At 57.1% G+C, this 14,409-nt stretch overlaps 1 protein-coding gene across 8 annotated transcripts in view; it reads right to left on the reverse strand.

The window, feature by feature from the left end:
- Sema4d (semaphorin 4D) overlaps positions 1–14,409 on the reverse strand; it is a 107,282-nt gene that overhangs the window by 12,763 nt on the left and 80,110 nt on the right. For 5 of the 8 annotated variants that reach the window (XM_078030661.1, XM_078030665.1, XM_078030662.1 and 2 more), the window contains 10 exons: positions 13,974–14,067; positions 13,109–13,222; positions 12,063–12,208; positions 10,993–11,168; positions 10,753–10,909; positions 9,362–9,584; positions 8,465–8,580; positions 5,995–6,167; positions 5,877–5,920; positions 2,412–4,710 (listed from right to left, as the gene is read on the reverse strand). In XM_078030661.1, the coding sequence (XP_077886787.1) occupies positions 3,785–4,710; positions 5,877–5,920; positions 5,995–6,167; positions 8,465–8,580; positions 9,362–9,584; positions 10,753–10,909; positions 10,993–11,168; positions 12,063–12,208; positions 13,109–13,222; positions 13,974–14,067 (2,169 nt within the window). In that variant the 3' untranslated portion in view covers positions 2,412–3,784. Of the gene's footprint in view, positions 1–2,012; positions 2,223–2,411; positions 4,711–5,876; positions 5,921–5,994; positions 6,168–8,464; positions 8,581–9,361; positions 9,585–10,752; positions 10,910–10,992; positions 11,169–12,062; positions 12,209–13,108; positions 13,223–13,973; positions 14,068–14,409 lie in introns of those variants that run through there. The other 3 variants (XM_078030667.1, XM_078030666.1, XM_078030668.1) reach the window with 2 other exon arrangements.

Below are 14,409 nucleotides of genomic sequence, written 5' to 3' on the forward strand. Positions count from 1 at the left end.
AATCTGTTGTTTAAACAAGTAATGATCCCCTGCCACAGAGCCTGCCTGCACCAGCCAGTGAAGGAGCCCTGGGTCCTATGCCATGTTGTATGGACCCAATGTTAGCTTCCTTGGCTCCCCCACACCAGGGAGGTACCTGAGCGCCTGTGAAAGACTCCACTTCTGCCACAGGCCACAGGCCACCCAGCCACCTGAGGGACTTTCCACCCTGCCTGTCCCAAGGTAGAATACTTGACTGAAGGACAGGTGTCTAAGTCCAGGTTTGGTCCACAGCACTAAGCAGAAGAGCCTGGGCATTCTGCGCACAGTGGTGCACACCTGTGGTCCCAGCTACTGTGGAGGCTGAGGTGGGAGGACTGCGTCAGCCCAGGAATTCAGGGTCATTCCAAGCAAGGTAGCAAGACCCCATCTCACAAAACAAAGAGCTTGGACCACAGGAGTCAGTCACTCAAAGGCCTGTCCTTGCAGCACTGATGAACAAGCAAGTCCTGTCCCCCACCTGGGACCTGTCCAGTGCCACCAGTTGAAAACTGGCATGATGCATTCACAGCGGACACAGGCCACCCAAAAGCTCCCAGAACTTTAACAAGAAGTGAACCACAGCTTAAAACTGTATAGTTTATTTAAAAAAATGTTTTTTAAAAGATAAACTGGGTTTGTTTCCCTTTTTCAAGTTCTCTCTTCCTCTCTGTGCAGGGGCCCAGGCCGCAATCAGACAAAACCAGAGCCCTGGGCACTGCCTAAGCCAAGGACACATGTGGAGCATGGCTTTAGCTGAACTATCATCTTTCTAGATGTCCTTTCAGAATATTCTCCAACACAGGCTGAAGCCCTCCTTTGGGTAGGACACGAGATTTTCAATATTTCCTGCCTTCCATTCCTCCTGCCCCGGTGGAGTGTGGTGACTGTGACCAGGAGTCCCTGATTGCTTCATAGCTGTGGTGCGCCTGCTGCCTGGGAATGTTTCTGTCCAAGGACACAGAATGCCCAGTTGCTCTGGTGATGCTCTGTCTGAAGAGGCTCTGTCCAGGAGTCTTACTGATCTCAGGCACATAGCTCCCAGCATACAGGAATTCTGAGCTGCACAAAACAACTACAATGTTTCAGCAGGGCTGCTACTTCCAAGCCTGCTTAACAGTAACTCTGAACAATGGGCTCCCTGGGTGCCACAAGAAGCCCCAAGCATTGCAACAGTGAAATAGCTGCAAGAATGTTTCTAGCCCTGTAACACTGCAGTGCCCAAAGAACAATGCTTTTACTTAATGATGAGACCCTAGAAAAATAACTTGCTGAGCCAGCTCTTCACTGTTTTTCCAGCAGAGTGCAGTATCCCACCTGATCCCAGCTTCTCTTAATATCTCCCTCTGTGCGTGTGGGTTTCTCTTAATCCCTCATTGTCCCTGGCCAGTTCCTTGGGTGCCCCTCCCCCCACCTTTCCATCAGGTGACCTAGTGCAGATTTAACTCATAGCAGTGAGCCCAGCTACAAGGGAGGTGGAAACCTCATGGAACGAATCATCAACACAATTTCCCTCTGGAAGCTCTAAAGTTACTTATTAAAAATTCCCAAATGCCTCATCTGTTAACCTCCCATTTTTTGAGAAACAGTAGCAACCCCCTACACAAGTGGGCAAGTTGTGGCTTTGCGGCCAAATGTAGCTCACTGCTGTGTTTTGTGAATGAAGTTTTATTGGCACATGGCCCCACCGACTCCTTACGGATCATCCATGGCTGCTTCGAGAGTTTAAGACCTCGTGGCCCACAAAGCCTGAAATAGTTAACATCCGGCCCTTTATGGGAAAAAGCTGGTTAACCCCTGCTGTATACCGGGAACAGCTTCGTGCTGATTGCTTGCAATTTATCTCAGGCTGGACCCACCACAAAAGCATGACAGAGCCACGGCCAGGCAGGTGGTGGGCAGTAAAGTCAGCACCTGATCCAGTGGGCATGGAGGAGGCCCCGCCCACTTGCCTCTGGGAAGACAGAGCAACGGATGGGTTGACTGCAACTCACCTGTGGCTTGGCAGAAGAGGTGGAAGGTCCCCAGAGCATGCACCTGCTGTGCCTGGTCACTCAGGAAGGGCGGCAACAAGATGACCCGTGTACGGCTGTCGGGCCCTGAGCTCAAGGGCGGCCAGGGGCTCCGGGGAGAGGAAGACCAGTCAGGACCCAGACAGGACAGGGAGGAGGAGCCAGGAGGAGGGAAGGGCTTAGGAGATGAGGCTGCGAGACAGAGGACAGAAAAGAAAGGGCACTGAGGCGGAAGTCGTCAGGAACACACCCCGTGCCGGGGAAGGTGGTACACAGCAGGAGACAGACACGTGGGGGTGAGAAAGAAAGTTCCCAGGCGACCCCGCTCACGGGGAGAGGACACATGGCCTCTGCTAAGTAACGGCCTGCCCAACTCAACCATGGAAGCTTCTCGTTTATTCAGGTACTTTCCAAATGTATACAATTCAAAGTAGAAAAATAAAAACCACGTGAATTTTATAAAACACAAATGTTTACACCAAATGGTCAAATCAGAGCAGGCTGGAAGATGAGACTGTCCACACAGGCACCCAGAAATCCGGAGTTTATTGCTCTTTGCCATGGAAATAAAAGCCTCTTCTTACTGGGTATTCACAGAGCAGGGAGATGGAATGGAAGAGAAATAAAGGCGGAGCTCGTCCCGCCCACGGACAGCCTTACGCACGGTGGCAGAGCTGGTCGGGAAGGGCGGCCACGTCCACAGGTGGCTGGGATCACGGCCTGCCTCTGGTCCAGGGTGGACAGCTCTGTTAGACGTGGGGCATGTCTGGGCAGGGCAGTGGGGGTGAGATGGAAGCAAGAAGAGACAGGAGATGATCAGAGAGCCAAAGACGTCCTGGTGAAGTGCCATCCGCCTGGACGGGAGGGTGCCTCCGGCAGCCACGGGCATCGGGTCGTAAAATGCTCTTCCCCTCATGGGCCAGCCCGATCGTCACAGGGACCCATCGATCCACCTTGCATCATTCAAACCCGTCTTGTGGATGTGGGACAGTCCTCCTCTTCAAGAGTGAAGAAAGAAAAAAATAAAGTCCAGAAACACAATCTCTCTGCTTCCCTCAAGGAATAAAGTTTAAAAAAAAAAAAAAAAAAGAGTGTGTTCAAGAGATGGTTTCAGGTCTACGTTTCTAGAAGCAGAAAGAATGGATTTAGCAAAAGTAAGTCTATCCCTGAGAATCTTAAGCAACATAAGCCATATTTTATCCCAATATATAACAAAATCTGGAAGATGTACATCTTCTAAATATTAAAACATCTGCTCCAGTAATTTTAAAAAAATGACCTAAGACATTAATACCCTCAAAGCAAAACTTCTAAAAAATAATTAAATGGAAGAAAAGGTTCGTGCCAATCTGGACAACAGGCGATAAGTTACCAATCTGATAAACTAAAACGTCATTTCCAATCTGGAATTAAATTATCTTTTAGTGGCCGCTACAAGGAGGGGAAGCGGAGGGGATGCTCTTCTCAGCCGACCAGGTCCAGCCATCTCTCCCCCACGACACTCAGGGCTCAGGTGAATCGGTGCCGCCGCCCACGGACACATCTTAAAGCTCCAGCCAACCGCAGGACTCAGACCGGGACGCGCGACACTTGCTGTTTTCCAAGAGGACAAAGAGAAACAAGTCACAGACTCAACCCAAGAGAACACAGAGGACTGAGGTTTGCTGCACGGTGACAAGACTCAGCTACAGCACAGGTTAAACACAAGACTCTCCACGCGGGGACTCGAGACACCGGCGGGGACGTGGCCGGCCTCAGTCTCCGTCTGCGTCCGAGTCGGCGAACTTCAATTCACATTTGACGTCGAACGGTCTGTCCCTGGCAGAGAGCTCGTCGATCTTCTGCGAGTCCTCCCTGTCTGTGGGCACCTTGCTCGTGATGGTGTCCTGCTCCGTCTCGTAGCCGGTGTCCAGGGCTGGCTTGGGCTGCTCCCCGTTCTGCTGGGAGAAGCTCCCTGGCTCCACCAGCGTCTCCTTCACACTCTGCTCCAGATCAGAAAAATCCGACTTGGGCTTCTTCTTCCCGAGCAGCAGGGCCGAGCGGAATTTTAAGCACTGTCCGGGCAGGTAGCCCTGGTAGCAGTTGTAGGAAACGAGGCAGAGGAAGAGGACGAAGATGAAGAGGAAGAGCGACATGAGGAGGCGGTTGTCGCTGGACTTGAGATACATGGTCTTCTCCGAGTGGAGCTGGGGGACGGTGTTGAAGACGATCTGTGGCTCGCAGGACGTGCTGGTGGGCGCGGGCTTGGGAGGTGGGGTGGTGGCCCCCGGGGAGGTGGCCCGCACAGCTGGGGTGGGAGGAGAAGACCCCGGGGTGGATGCCACAGACACTTTGGAGGTGACCCTACTCTCTTCCGTCCGGGTGGCCTGCAGGGTGGGGGTGGCCGAGGTCCGCGGGACCACCTTCACCTCCAGGAGGTGCTTGGCCACCACCTGGGAGACGGTCTTGTTCCTGACCCTCTCCTCTGACAGGCACTGGTACACCCCACTGTCGCCTTCCGACAGGTTGAAGATGAGCAGGTTTTTCCTGCCCATGAGACCGTACTTGGGGCTCTCGGCCTTCAGCACACCGTTCTGGAACTTCCACACCACCCGGGCCAGGTTGGACTTTAGGGCGCATCTGAGCTCTGCTGTGCCGCCGTGCTTGAAAAAATGCTGCCGGTAACTTTCTTTAACTTTATCTGGAACATCAAAATAAACGTGCACAGCGTCAACAAACTGTTGGTTTACCCAACTTCTTTTAAAAATAGGTCAACACCCACAAGACGGCACAAGAGTTTCACCCAGTGGAGCAAGATGGAATCTTCTAGAACAACTAAGGAAATAAAGACATGCGCGACCGGAAAGCACAGATGAGCCCCATGTGGCAGCCTGGGGGGACAAAGGAAACTGAAGACAGCTCTGAACCGCAGAAATCCCGTTTCTCAACCCTGTGTCCCAGGAGAAGACACACCAGGCAGGGGACGGTGGGCACAGGCCAGCCTGCACCTGTACCCAGCCATCAATGCTCTTGCTAGTGGGAAGGCTGGCTGTCGGTCTCCCTGGCACCTGCCACCGGCACTTTTCTTTCTCTCAGGACAGCTGTTTAGAGGAGGAAGGGCACGGAGCTGAGGGCACACGTCCTGGCCTGATCCCTCCCGTCTCTGGTCACTTCGCTACTTCCCGAGGGCTGGTGGCAGGCAGTGGCATCCTCAAGGGGAAGGCCAGCCAGCCCCGCTAATTCTAGGCTGTGTACTGCTTGTCTGAAATGCTGGGGACCACACGCGTCCCAGGTTTCCAGTTTTGGAATATTCGCATATATACAATGTGACGTCTTGGGGAGGGGACCCAAGCCGAACCACAAAAGTCACTTATATTTCACGTGGAAATTGTACACACAGCCTGAAGGTGATTTTACACAATATTTTAAATCATTATGTGCATGAAACCAAGTTTTTGTGACATTTTCCACCATGGTATATCTTGTGGGTACTGGGAAAGTTCCAAATTTGGGGTTTTGGGGGTTAGGGCTACTCAACCTGTAGTCACGGGCTCCTTTCTTCCCATTACTAAGTTCAGGTTTTGTTTAACAAACCCCAAGCGAGAGAGAGAGAGAGAGAGAGAGAGAGAGGACGAGAGGACAGTTTGGGGTGCAGAGTGCTTTCCCAGGAGCTGACACAGCCCACGCGCTTCAAAGCCTGTTCCAGCAACCAAAGGGACAGAGAAAGGTCACGGGTCTCACACAGGACCTCTGTCCTGAGTGGAGAAAGGAAAACACAATGCACACAAAAGCCACAGAACCGAAGAGCCTGAAAATGGTACAGGGACCCGGCGCTGCCGAGGGGACTGGCACTGAGAACCCACTCACCCGGGCACAGGGACGCGTCGCCGCTCATCTCCTGAATCCAGCCCCTGCAAGACAACCGGCACCGGTCACTCACCTGCCCAGGCACCGGGGCCCGCGTGTGGGTGCACCCGCCTCGTACCTGTGGGGGCCCTCGGCCTGGTGCAGGGCGACGCAGGCAGCGGTGGCCGGGCTCCAGGCACAGTAGGGGTCCCGTGCCAGCACGCAGTCCGCGCAGCTGCTGTGCTTCTCACAGAAGGCCAGGGGTGCCTGCACCACCCCCGAGTTGGAGCCCGCGTAGACGAACCTCCTGCCCTGGGAGGGAGACAGAGGTGGGGCCAGGTGTCAGGAAGATGCTCCACGGCAGGGGCTGAGCTTCTTCACCAGATTCTGGTGAAGCGTCTGCAAGCACCGAATCAGAAGAAAGGCCTCCCTAATGGGAGCCAAAGCAGGCCGCTGAGGCCGACGGGAAATGCTATTGGAGCTGTCCAAAGGCAAAGGCCAAGGTCCATGATCAAGCAGAATCCAGCTGTTGCTCTGACCCCCGCCCTCCCCCGTCTAGGCACCTGCTGCCCACCTGGGTGCCCCCTGCTTCCCTGCACCTCTCTCCTTCAGGGGTCAAGGCCGCTCAGACTCCTTGCAGGTCCCCCTGCCTGTGGAGGGGGACCCCCCGTGCCCGACACTCCAAGCCACCTCCTGGCCTCACTATAGGTGAGCTGTGAGTCTAAAGGCTGACCTTAGTTCTTCCTGCCAGAATGCGATACCTGCAGAGGGACAGGGCTCCCGGGCCCAGCACCTGAGTGCTGAGTGCACGCCCAGATTCAGAGCAGCATTACGGCCTCGAGCCAGAGAGGCAAAGAACCCAGGCTGGCTTGAGCCTGGGTCAGATGGTGACCTGCCCCACGTGTCCACCACAGCAGAGCAAGAGGCCTCGCTGCCATCAGAGAGAAGCACGTGAGGAGTGGCACTTCTGCTCCAGCTGCAGGCGAGGGACAGGGAGGGCACTGGTGCCGGCCCCTCTGTGCCGGGCCTGCGGGGCGGAGGCGCTGCCCATCAGCTTTCTACAGATGAGGGCTGCTGCTGCAAGGGGCGGGGGGACAGTCCTTTACTGCTGACCATTCCTCTCTGCTGCCATGGTGGTACCAAGCCGCTGACATCCACCCAGGCTGAGGAGAGGTGTGGGACCCCATGGCGGATACAATGCTTTCTTTCCTGCTCCTGACAACTGAGCCGTGTCCCCAGGTACCAAGGCTCCTACTGGGACAGTCACACTAGTGGTCCACTAGGACCCACAGCCACCAGCCCTTCCTCCTGGTGTGGCCACATCACCTAGTTCTGGCTGAGGGCAGCCACAGAGGACTGGCCTGTAACGGCCCTACACGGGAACCCCACCCCGATGCCTTCCAGAATTGGCACCCATGCCCCCACCAGCCTGGGTCCCTAAGTGACAACACAGAGCAGAGTTGTTCCACAACTGACTCCCCCTGCAGAACACACGTCCACCCACCCCTGCTGAAGGTGCAGGGGAACTGCAGGTCTGACCAGAGACTCCCAGCCTCAGAGGAAGGCGGCACACAGGTGACATCTCAGCTTTGTCCCAGAGCTGGGCTTTGGAAGTGAGGTGCTGGTGAGACGGGCCAAGCACCAGGGCCAGCATCGGACACGGCAAAGGGTCCATCTGCTCAGTGTCACAGCATGTGGCCTGCCCAGCCACCGGGTTCTCCAGCACCCTGCCCTCAGCACTTCAAGAGGCTGGTGAACCCTCGCAGCAACCCAGTGAGGGGGGACTTCCACTCACTCCCATGCCCCAGTGAGGAAACCGAGGCACAGGACAAACAACTGGCCTCCCAGGTCAGGGCCACATGCAGCGGACAGCATCTGGATGGACGAGTCAACATTCTGCTTCTCCCTGCTCCAAACCTGCTGCAGAACAGAGTGGCACCTCCTACCAAAGACACTGTGGACGTGTGACAGAGGACGGCAAGCGACAGCCACAGGGTGACTCCAGCCCCCACCCCTGGCTGCTTCCATGAGCTCAGGGGGTCCCCAGTTCCTAACGGTTGAGAAAAACCTAAATGATATTTTGTGACCTATGAACATTTCAGGAGGTGTGACGCTCACCCAGCTGGGGCTCGGCTTCTAGCCCACAAAGCCTCACACGTCCACCATCTGGCCCCGGACAGAAAACGTCTGTCCACCCTGATGCGGGAGGAAGCACCCTGTTGGCATGTAGAGAGAGCTGTGTGGAGGTCGCCTGTCACTTCTCTGCGGATGAGTCACCAGTGTCACACCCCACTGACAGTCTGCAGCCTCACCAGCGCGGGGCACCAGGACGTGCTTTTACAGGCAGTGCCCACCTCCCTGGCACCATCCACGTGTAACGATGAGGCACGGCCCCTTCGCCTCCCAGCTCCGTCCTCCCTCCTTCCCAGACTTCAGATCCGCCTCCTCATGGATCAACTCTGGAGAATCTGAAGGCCAGTTCATCGGGGCCAGGAGACGGGATCTGCCCATCCCAGGCGCCTGACCCCAGTCCGGCCCATCGCAGGTGACAGAGATGCAAAGCCTCCCAGCAGGACGGCCACCCCGCCTGGCAGCCCCGGCCACTGTACCTTCTTTGAGGACAGAAGCAGAGTCTGGATGGGCTCCGAGTCCTGGAAGAGCCGGGTCTCCTCGATGACGTGCACCTCGTTCCCAAGACTCACGGCCTTGTGCAGGGCACCCCGGTCTGCAAGGACAAAGCCAAGGTCAGTGAGACCGCCAGGCCAGGACACCCGCCCAGTGGGCAATGCTCCCTCTTCTGTCCTCTCGAATCCTTCCTCTAAAAATGCTTAGAAGAGCTTCACGTTGTTTGTAAAAAGCCTTTTGCAAGATTAATAATTAGGAAACTCCGGTTGTGGGCGATTCCCATTTTCTTATGAAGAATAAACCCCTGTTCCCAGGTCGTTTCCAACCACCATGACATGGAAGTCAGAGCTCCTGGGGCGGCTGTGGCACTCGGCCCACCCTCTGGTGGCTGGCGGGGAGTGTCGGGAGGGGTCAAGGGCAGGCAGGTGAGGGTGGGGCCCAGGCGAGGTCAGCTGCAGAACTCCAAGCTATTATGGCTGCAGGCCACTGTCCCCAGTCCAGAAACACAGGCGGGGAGGCGGGCCCCCCACAGCAGGTTCAGGCTCCTCAGTGTGGTTCCTGGCAGGGCAGGAACCAGGTCTCCTGCCAGCAGACAGGACAGGCCACGCTGACGGTTCCTCCCAGCTGGCACGGTCATCGGCCCAGCTCTGTGGCAACAGGGACAGCCCGCACCGCCCAGCCCAGATCCGGGTCATGGTTAATGAGTGTCCCGGGTGCCCTGATGGTCACAGAGCTCTGGAAGCCGTGGCCTAGCGACTTCTTAGAAATCCTCTCGTGCCTTCACCATCATCTGGGGCCGTCTGGGGCCGTCTGGGGGTAGATGCCGCGTCTAGTCGTAGGAAATTAAGGACGTTTCCCAATTTCCTTACCCCGGGACCCACCTGTGCTGACAAACATGACGTCGTAGACGGTCCCGTCCAGGGCCTGGGTCCTGTCCACCACAATCTGCGTGTAGTTCACACCCTGTTTGATCAACCTGGGTCTGTTGTCTACTGGGGTCACCGAGTCGTCCATCAGAGGGTGGTCTTTGACGAACTGCAGCGTCTTGTCTGGTAGACTCAGAGAGCTGGTGTAGTTGGCGGCCCGTGCCTCCCTGTCGATGCACTGCGGGGGCAAAACGACCCATCGCTGATGTGCAGCCGCCGGCAGCCCAGCACGGCTTCCGTGTGGCCTCTGGAGCTTGGAACTCACGTCGGGCCCAAGACCAGAAGGCCACACACCAAAATTCTAGGAAGCAGGCAAAAGTGACTAACGCAAGTGGCCTTTTCCCAGGAACAAGGGGACACGGTTTGAAAGCACATCCACAAGATATGATTGTGTTTTGGGACACCTGATCAGTGGAGGAATCATCTGTTTCATTTTATTTTCTTAAAATTTATTCTTCTCCGTTATGCAGGACAGCAGAAGGCTCTTTGATTCACTGTACACAAATGGAGCACAATCTTTCACTTCTCTGGTTGTACACAAAGTAGAGTCACACCATCTGTGCCAGCACGCACATACCTAGGGTAATGACGTCCACCTGAAATCATCTATTTATAGACGAAAAGGCTAAGCTTTCCCCTGAGAAGAGCAGCACGCTACACACTGCTAACAACCAGCCCAGTCCTCAGCAGCCTAAAGGATAAGAGGCTGGAAGGACTTTTCCAGTTCCACCTTCCTGATGTGGGGAAACCAAAATTGATGACAAATGACATTTTACTGCACTCAAGCAATGATGGTGGGGGCTGGAGGCCCCACACGGGGAGCCAGGGCTGGGGGAGCTCGCAGGACCAGGTCACAGCCCCACACAAGAGCTGGTCACAGTCACCCCAGTCACCACCAATTCACCATGCAGGTGCCCAGATCAGACTAGAATATTTTTCTTTACGCCTAAAATTTACTTTTATAGGAGGGGAAAATGTGACCTCTAGTGATTAGTGGACAGCTCCGCTCATGAGGGTTCAGAGGCCTTTGCCAAGAAATCACCGTCCTCTGCAGGAAACTGAAAACGAAAGGGACCTCACTGTCTTAGGCAATGTCTATTTCCCAAGATCAGCCCACGCCGGGGACACGCCTTCTCATTTTGGCCGTGTGTGGTAACAGCGTCACACAACCAGCAGAAGAGAGGGACACTCGAGGGCGGGGGCTCCCCGGCCCTCCCAGGCTCCGTGGGCACTTGGCCAGGTGACCCACCTGCCAGGAGGCCTGGGCACCTGCATCAGGTTCACACTGTGGGCCGTGAACCCTGAACGGGACCAACAGCCCTCCCTGGACCCTGTCCCTCGCTCACCGCTCCGGGCCGCGGCGTGGGCACGGGGCCGTTGTAGCGCACCCACTTGGTGTGGGACTGCTCCACCGTGGCGCTCTGCATGTACTTCCCGCCGGAGAAGACGGCCTCCACCGCGGACAGGTTGTAGACACACACCGCCGACAGCCCCACGTTGTTCCTGGGGACAGGGAGGCTGGGTGAGCGCCCAGGGGTCAGCGGGCAGCCAGCAGGGCACGCACCCCGTCTGCCAGGGGCACTTACAGCTGCGGGGTGAAGAGGGCGTAGAACACGGGCTCCTTCAGGCCCGGGGCCCGCAGCACGAACACGTCCTGCAGCACGTTGAAGACCAGGCCGCTGTCCGGCCGCGAGCAGGTCAGCCTGGCCTTCAGGAAGGAGGTCCACTTCTTCTGCAAGGTCCTCAGGCCGCCCTGGTCCCCCTGAAATCCCAAGGAAAAGACATGGAGGGGCAATAGTGACCACTCCCCGAGGACCCTTGCCTACCCCAGGTCCCCACTGCATTCACTCCACAGGAGGCCACGCGGCAGCTGTGTGTCCAAGGACTGAGCAGCTGGCCAATGACCACTGCTGCGGGCTTCCAAGGTTCCGGACGGCTCTTGCCCAGGCCCGTCGCCCTGCCTCCCTGACGCTGCCACGTGAGCCCCCCCAAACTCCACCCTGAGGCAGCCCTCTCTGCTAAGCACCTGCTAACGCTCCTTATTCTGAAAGCATCCTCGCTTCCTAAGCACTCGAAGCTTTGTGTCTGACACATTTAGTGCCAGTTCTCGCCTCTTAACTATGAACCAGCAGAGAAAAATGGTGAGGTTCCAATTCCAAAAGTCTGGTGAAGACATTCAACAAGCACTGACTTCTCAGCCAGGTGCCGTGGGGCACGAAACCACGTCCCAGTGGCTTGGGAGGCTGAGGCAGGAGGATCTCGGTGAGGTGCTAAGCAACTCGGAGAGACCCTGTGTCTAAATAAAATACAAAAACGGGCTGGGGCTGGGGCTCAGTGGTCGAGACCCCCAGATGTCAATCCCTGATACCACCCCCCCCAAAAAAAACCCCTGACTGTTCCCAGCCTGGGGTGGTCTGGGAAGGTGCATCAAGTCTCCAGATCCCCTGGCCAATCAGTCGCATGTTGGGTACCACGGCCCCCTTGTCCCCAGGAAAACCACCAGAATTCCTGAGGCAGGGAGGCCCCATCAATGGTGGTACAAAGGGGTACAACGGCAGGGAAAGTGACCTATCCGACCGGAGCCGGGAGGGACCCCATCCAGGCGCACATCACCCAGGCGGGCACCGCGGGCTGCGGGCGGTGGGGCGGCGCTCACCCTGCACACTCTGGCCACACGCGGGACCATGAGCTTGAAGACGAACTCGTACTCCACTGCGGCCTCCGTGAAGAAGAAGTAGACCCTGTCGTCCTCGCCCTCCTCGGGGCTCCTCCGGATCACGTCAGAAAACACGAAGCTGGGCTCTGCAGGGACCACGCGGGCTGTGTCACCGTCCGCTCCCCAGCCAGCGCACCCTGGAGGCAGGGGGCCTCCCTGTGAGAAGCGCGTGCCTGCCTCCCAGACTCCAGCCAGGAGCCCAGACCCTGTCCTGCCTCCCCAGCCTTGGAGAGGCGCCCCCTGGTGGTCCCGCAGAGCGCGGGCCCAGGCCCACCTGTCCCCAAGCAGCCTGGGGACCTCAGGGAGCCAGACCTGGGCTGCCCCACACGGAGCAGCCCGCTGTCCTGCCCTCGGATCGAGAAACCGCCAAGAAGCCCAGAGGTCCACCAGCCACACCCCCAAGGAAGGCCCCACGCGGAGTCTCCCACCACTGGCACCCCAAAGCCAAATGTCAGACGCGCACTGTCTGCAGCCGCAGGGCAGCCTGACCCCTCTGACTGGGCGCTGGGGGCCGGGGATTGGGAGCTCCATCTTGAGTGTCCTGCTGGGAACCTCACCACCTCCCAGCCTGACTATCTGAGCTCTCCTTTTCCTCTCAGAATCTCACTTTTTTTGGGGAAGGGGTAGTACTGGGGATTGGACCCAGGAACCCTTCCCTGAGCTACCTCACAGCCCTTACTGGTAAGTCAGGGTCTCCGTAAGCTGCCTAAGTGGCTGAGGCTGGCCTCGAACTTGTGATCTTTCTGCCCCAGCCTCCTGAGTTGCAGGGATTACAGGCTGCACCACCACACTGGGCTCGGAGTCTCGTGTTTGCGAAACCCTCCCAAATCTGTTTTCTGGATGGACCCAATGAGACGCCCCCGACTCCAGCGTGCGTCCTGAGTAGCACCGGGGACATCCCCACTGCCGGGGGCTGGCACCAGCTGGGGACCCGACTGAGAGGCAGCCAAGGTGAACCCCTCCCGCCAGGAGGCTGGGCCTCTTACCGTTCAGCCAAGGGATGGCGTACTCCGTCCTCAGAGGACTGTGGGAAGAGTTTCGGGAGATGATGGGCTCGCTTCCCAAAAAGTTATACGACGTCCCAGAATAAAGCTCTCCATCTGCAGCAGGCGGGAGGAAAGGGGAGATGACCTTCCACGCCGTTTCTCTGTCACCTGGGCAACCCCTCCACCCCTCAGCGGGAGAGTCAGCTCCCCATCTCTGGGTGTGTGCCCGCACTTCCTAGGTCCTGTGCTTCCTCTGCACCTGGATGATGCAGGGGCCACATTCTACGAGTGAAGAGGCGATAACCAACCGACAGCAATGACCGACAGCTCCTCGACTTACGATGGGACCACGTCCACACAAGCCCCCGGGAACTGAAGACATCCCACGTCAAAAATGCACCGAGACTCTGCCTCCCCTGCCCAACCCCGCAGCACTGTTCTCACGCATGTGCAGAACGCCACGTCAGCCTGCAGCTGGGCGCAGCCACCTAACAGCCCACCGCCCAATGAGGCGATGCACCCCTCGGGTCCCCGAGCGGCTCCCAGCCCTTGCCTCTGATGCACGAGACCCCCCGCGGGAGGTGTGCCTGGGGGCAACTCTGGTCTCCAACAGGTGCATCCACTCCACACCCCCGGGACGTGGTCCCAGGACACACATAAGGCAAGGTGTCACACCACGGCGTCTGGTTATGAACCTCGCGTTCAAAAGCCCTCACTCCAGCATCTGTTCAGAGGGATGCACGCGTCCCCCAGGGTAGCCAGCACCTAAAGGAGCTGAGGGCAGCAGGACTGAGCAGGGAAGAGGAGCCGAGGGTCCCATGGGGACGCAGCCGTGCGGGTGCAGGAGCCTGGGTGCAGGACTTACCAACCATGACGGACGTGTAGCTGTGTGCTGGGTCAAAGGGACACCTTCCTTTGCCATCTTCATTTTTTCCCAGAAACTTAAAGGATGCTAAGTCCTAAAATTGAATAAAAAGAAAAAGCAGCTAAACCATCGGAGTTTCCGTGGTGATGATGTGATTCAGTGCCATTTAATTTTACAGACCCTTTATTCTCGCCAGACTGAGAGGGCAGAGCAAATGGGTGCTGACCCGTGGGCCCGCTCAGGTCTGCACACCAGTGCCTCAGGCCCCTGGCCTCGGCTGACCTGTAAGGCACAGGAGGTGACACTGTGGCTCTAGGACAGTCAAGAGGCCAAGGCAAACCAAACATAGGACATACTCAGCAAGCCACCAGAACACCGTGGGCAGAATTATAACATCAATAAAGACAGCAAGCTGGGTGCCAGGGGGCACACGCCT

The sequence above is a fragment of the Ictidomys tridecemlineatus genome, chromosome 13 (assembly GCF_052094955.1).
Source record: "Ictidomys tridecemlineatus isolate mIctTri1 chromosome 13, mIctTri1.hap1, whole genome shotgun sequence".
In the NCBI taxonomy this organism is placed as follows: Eukaryota; Metazoa; Chordata; class Mammalia; order Rodentia; family Sciuridae; genus Ictidomys; species Ictidomys tridecemlineatus.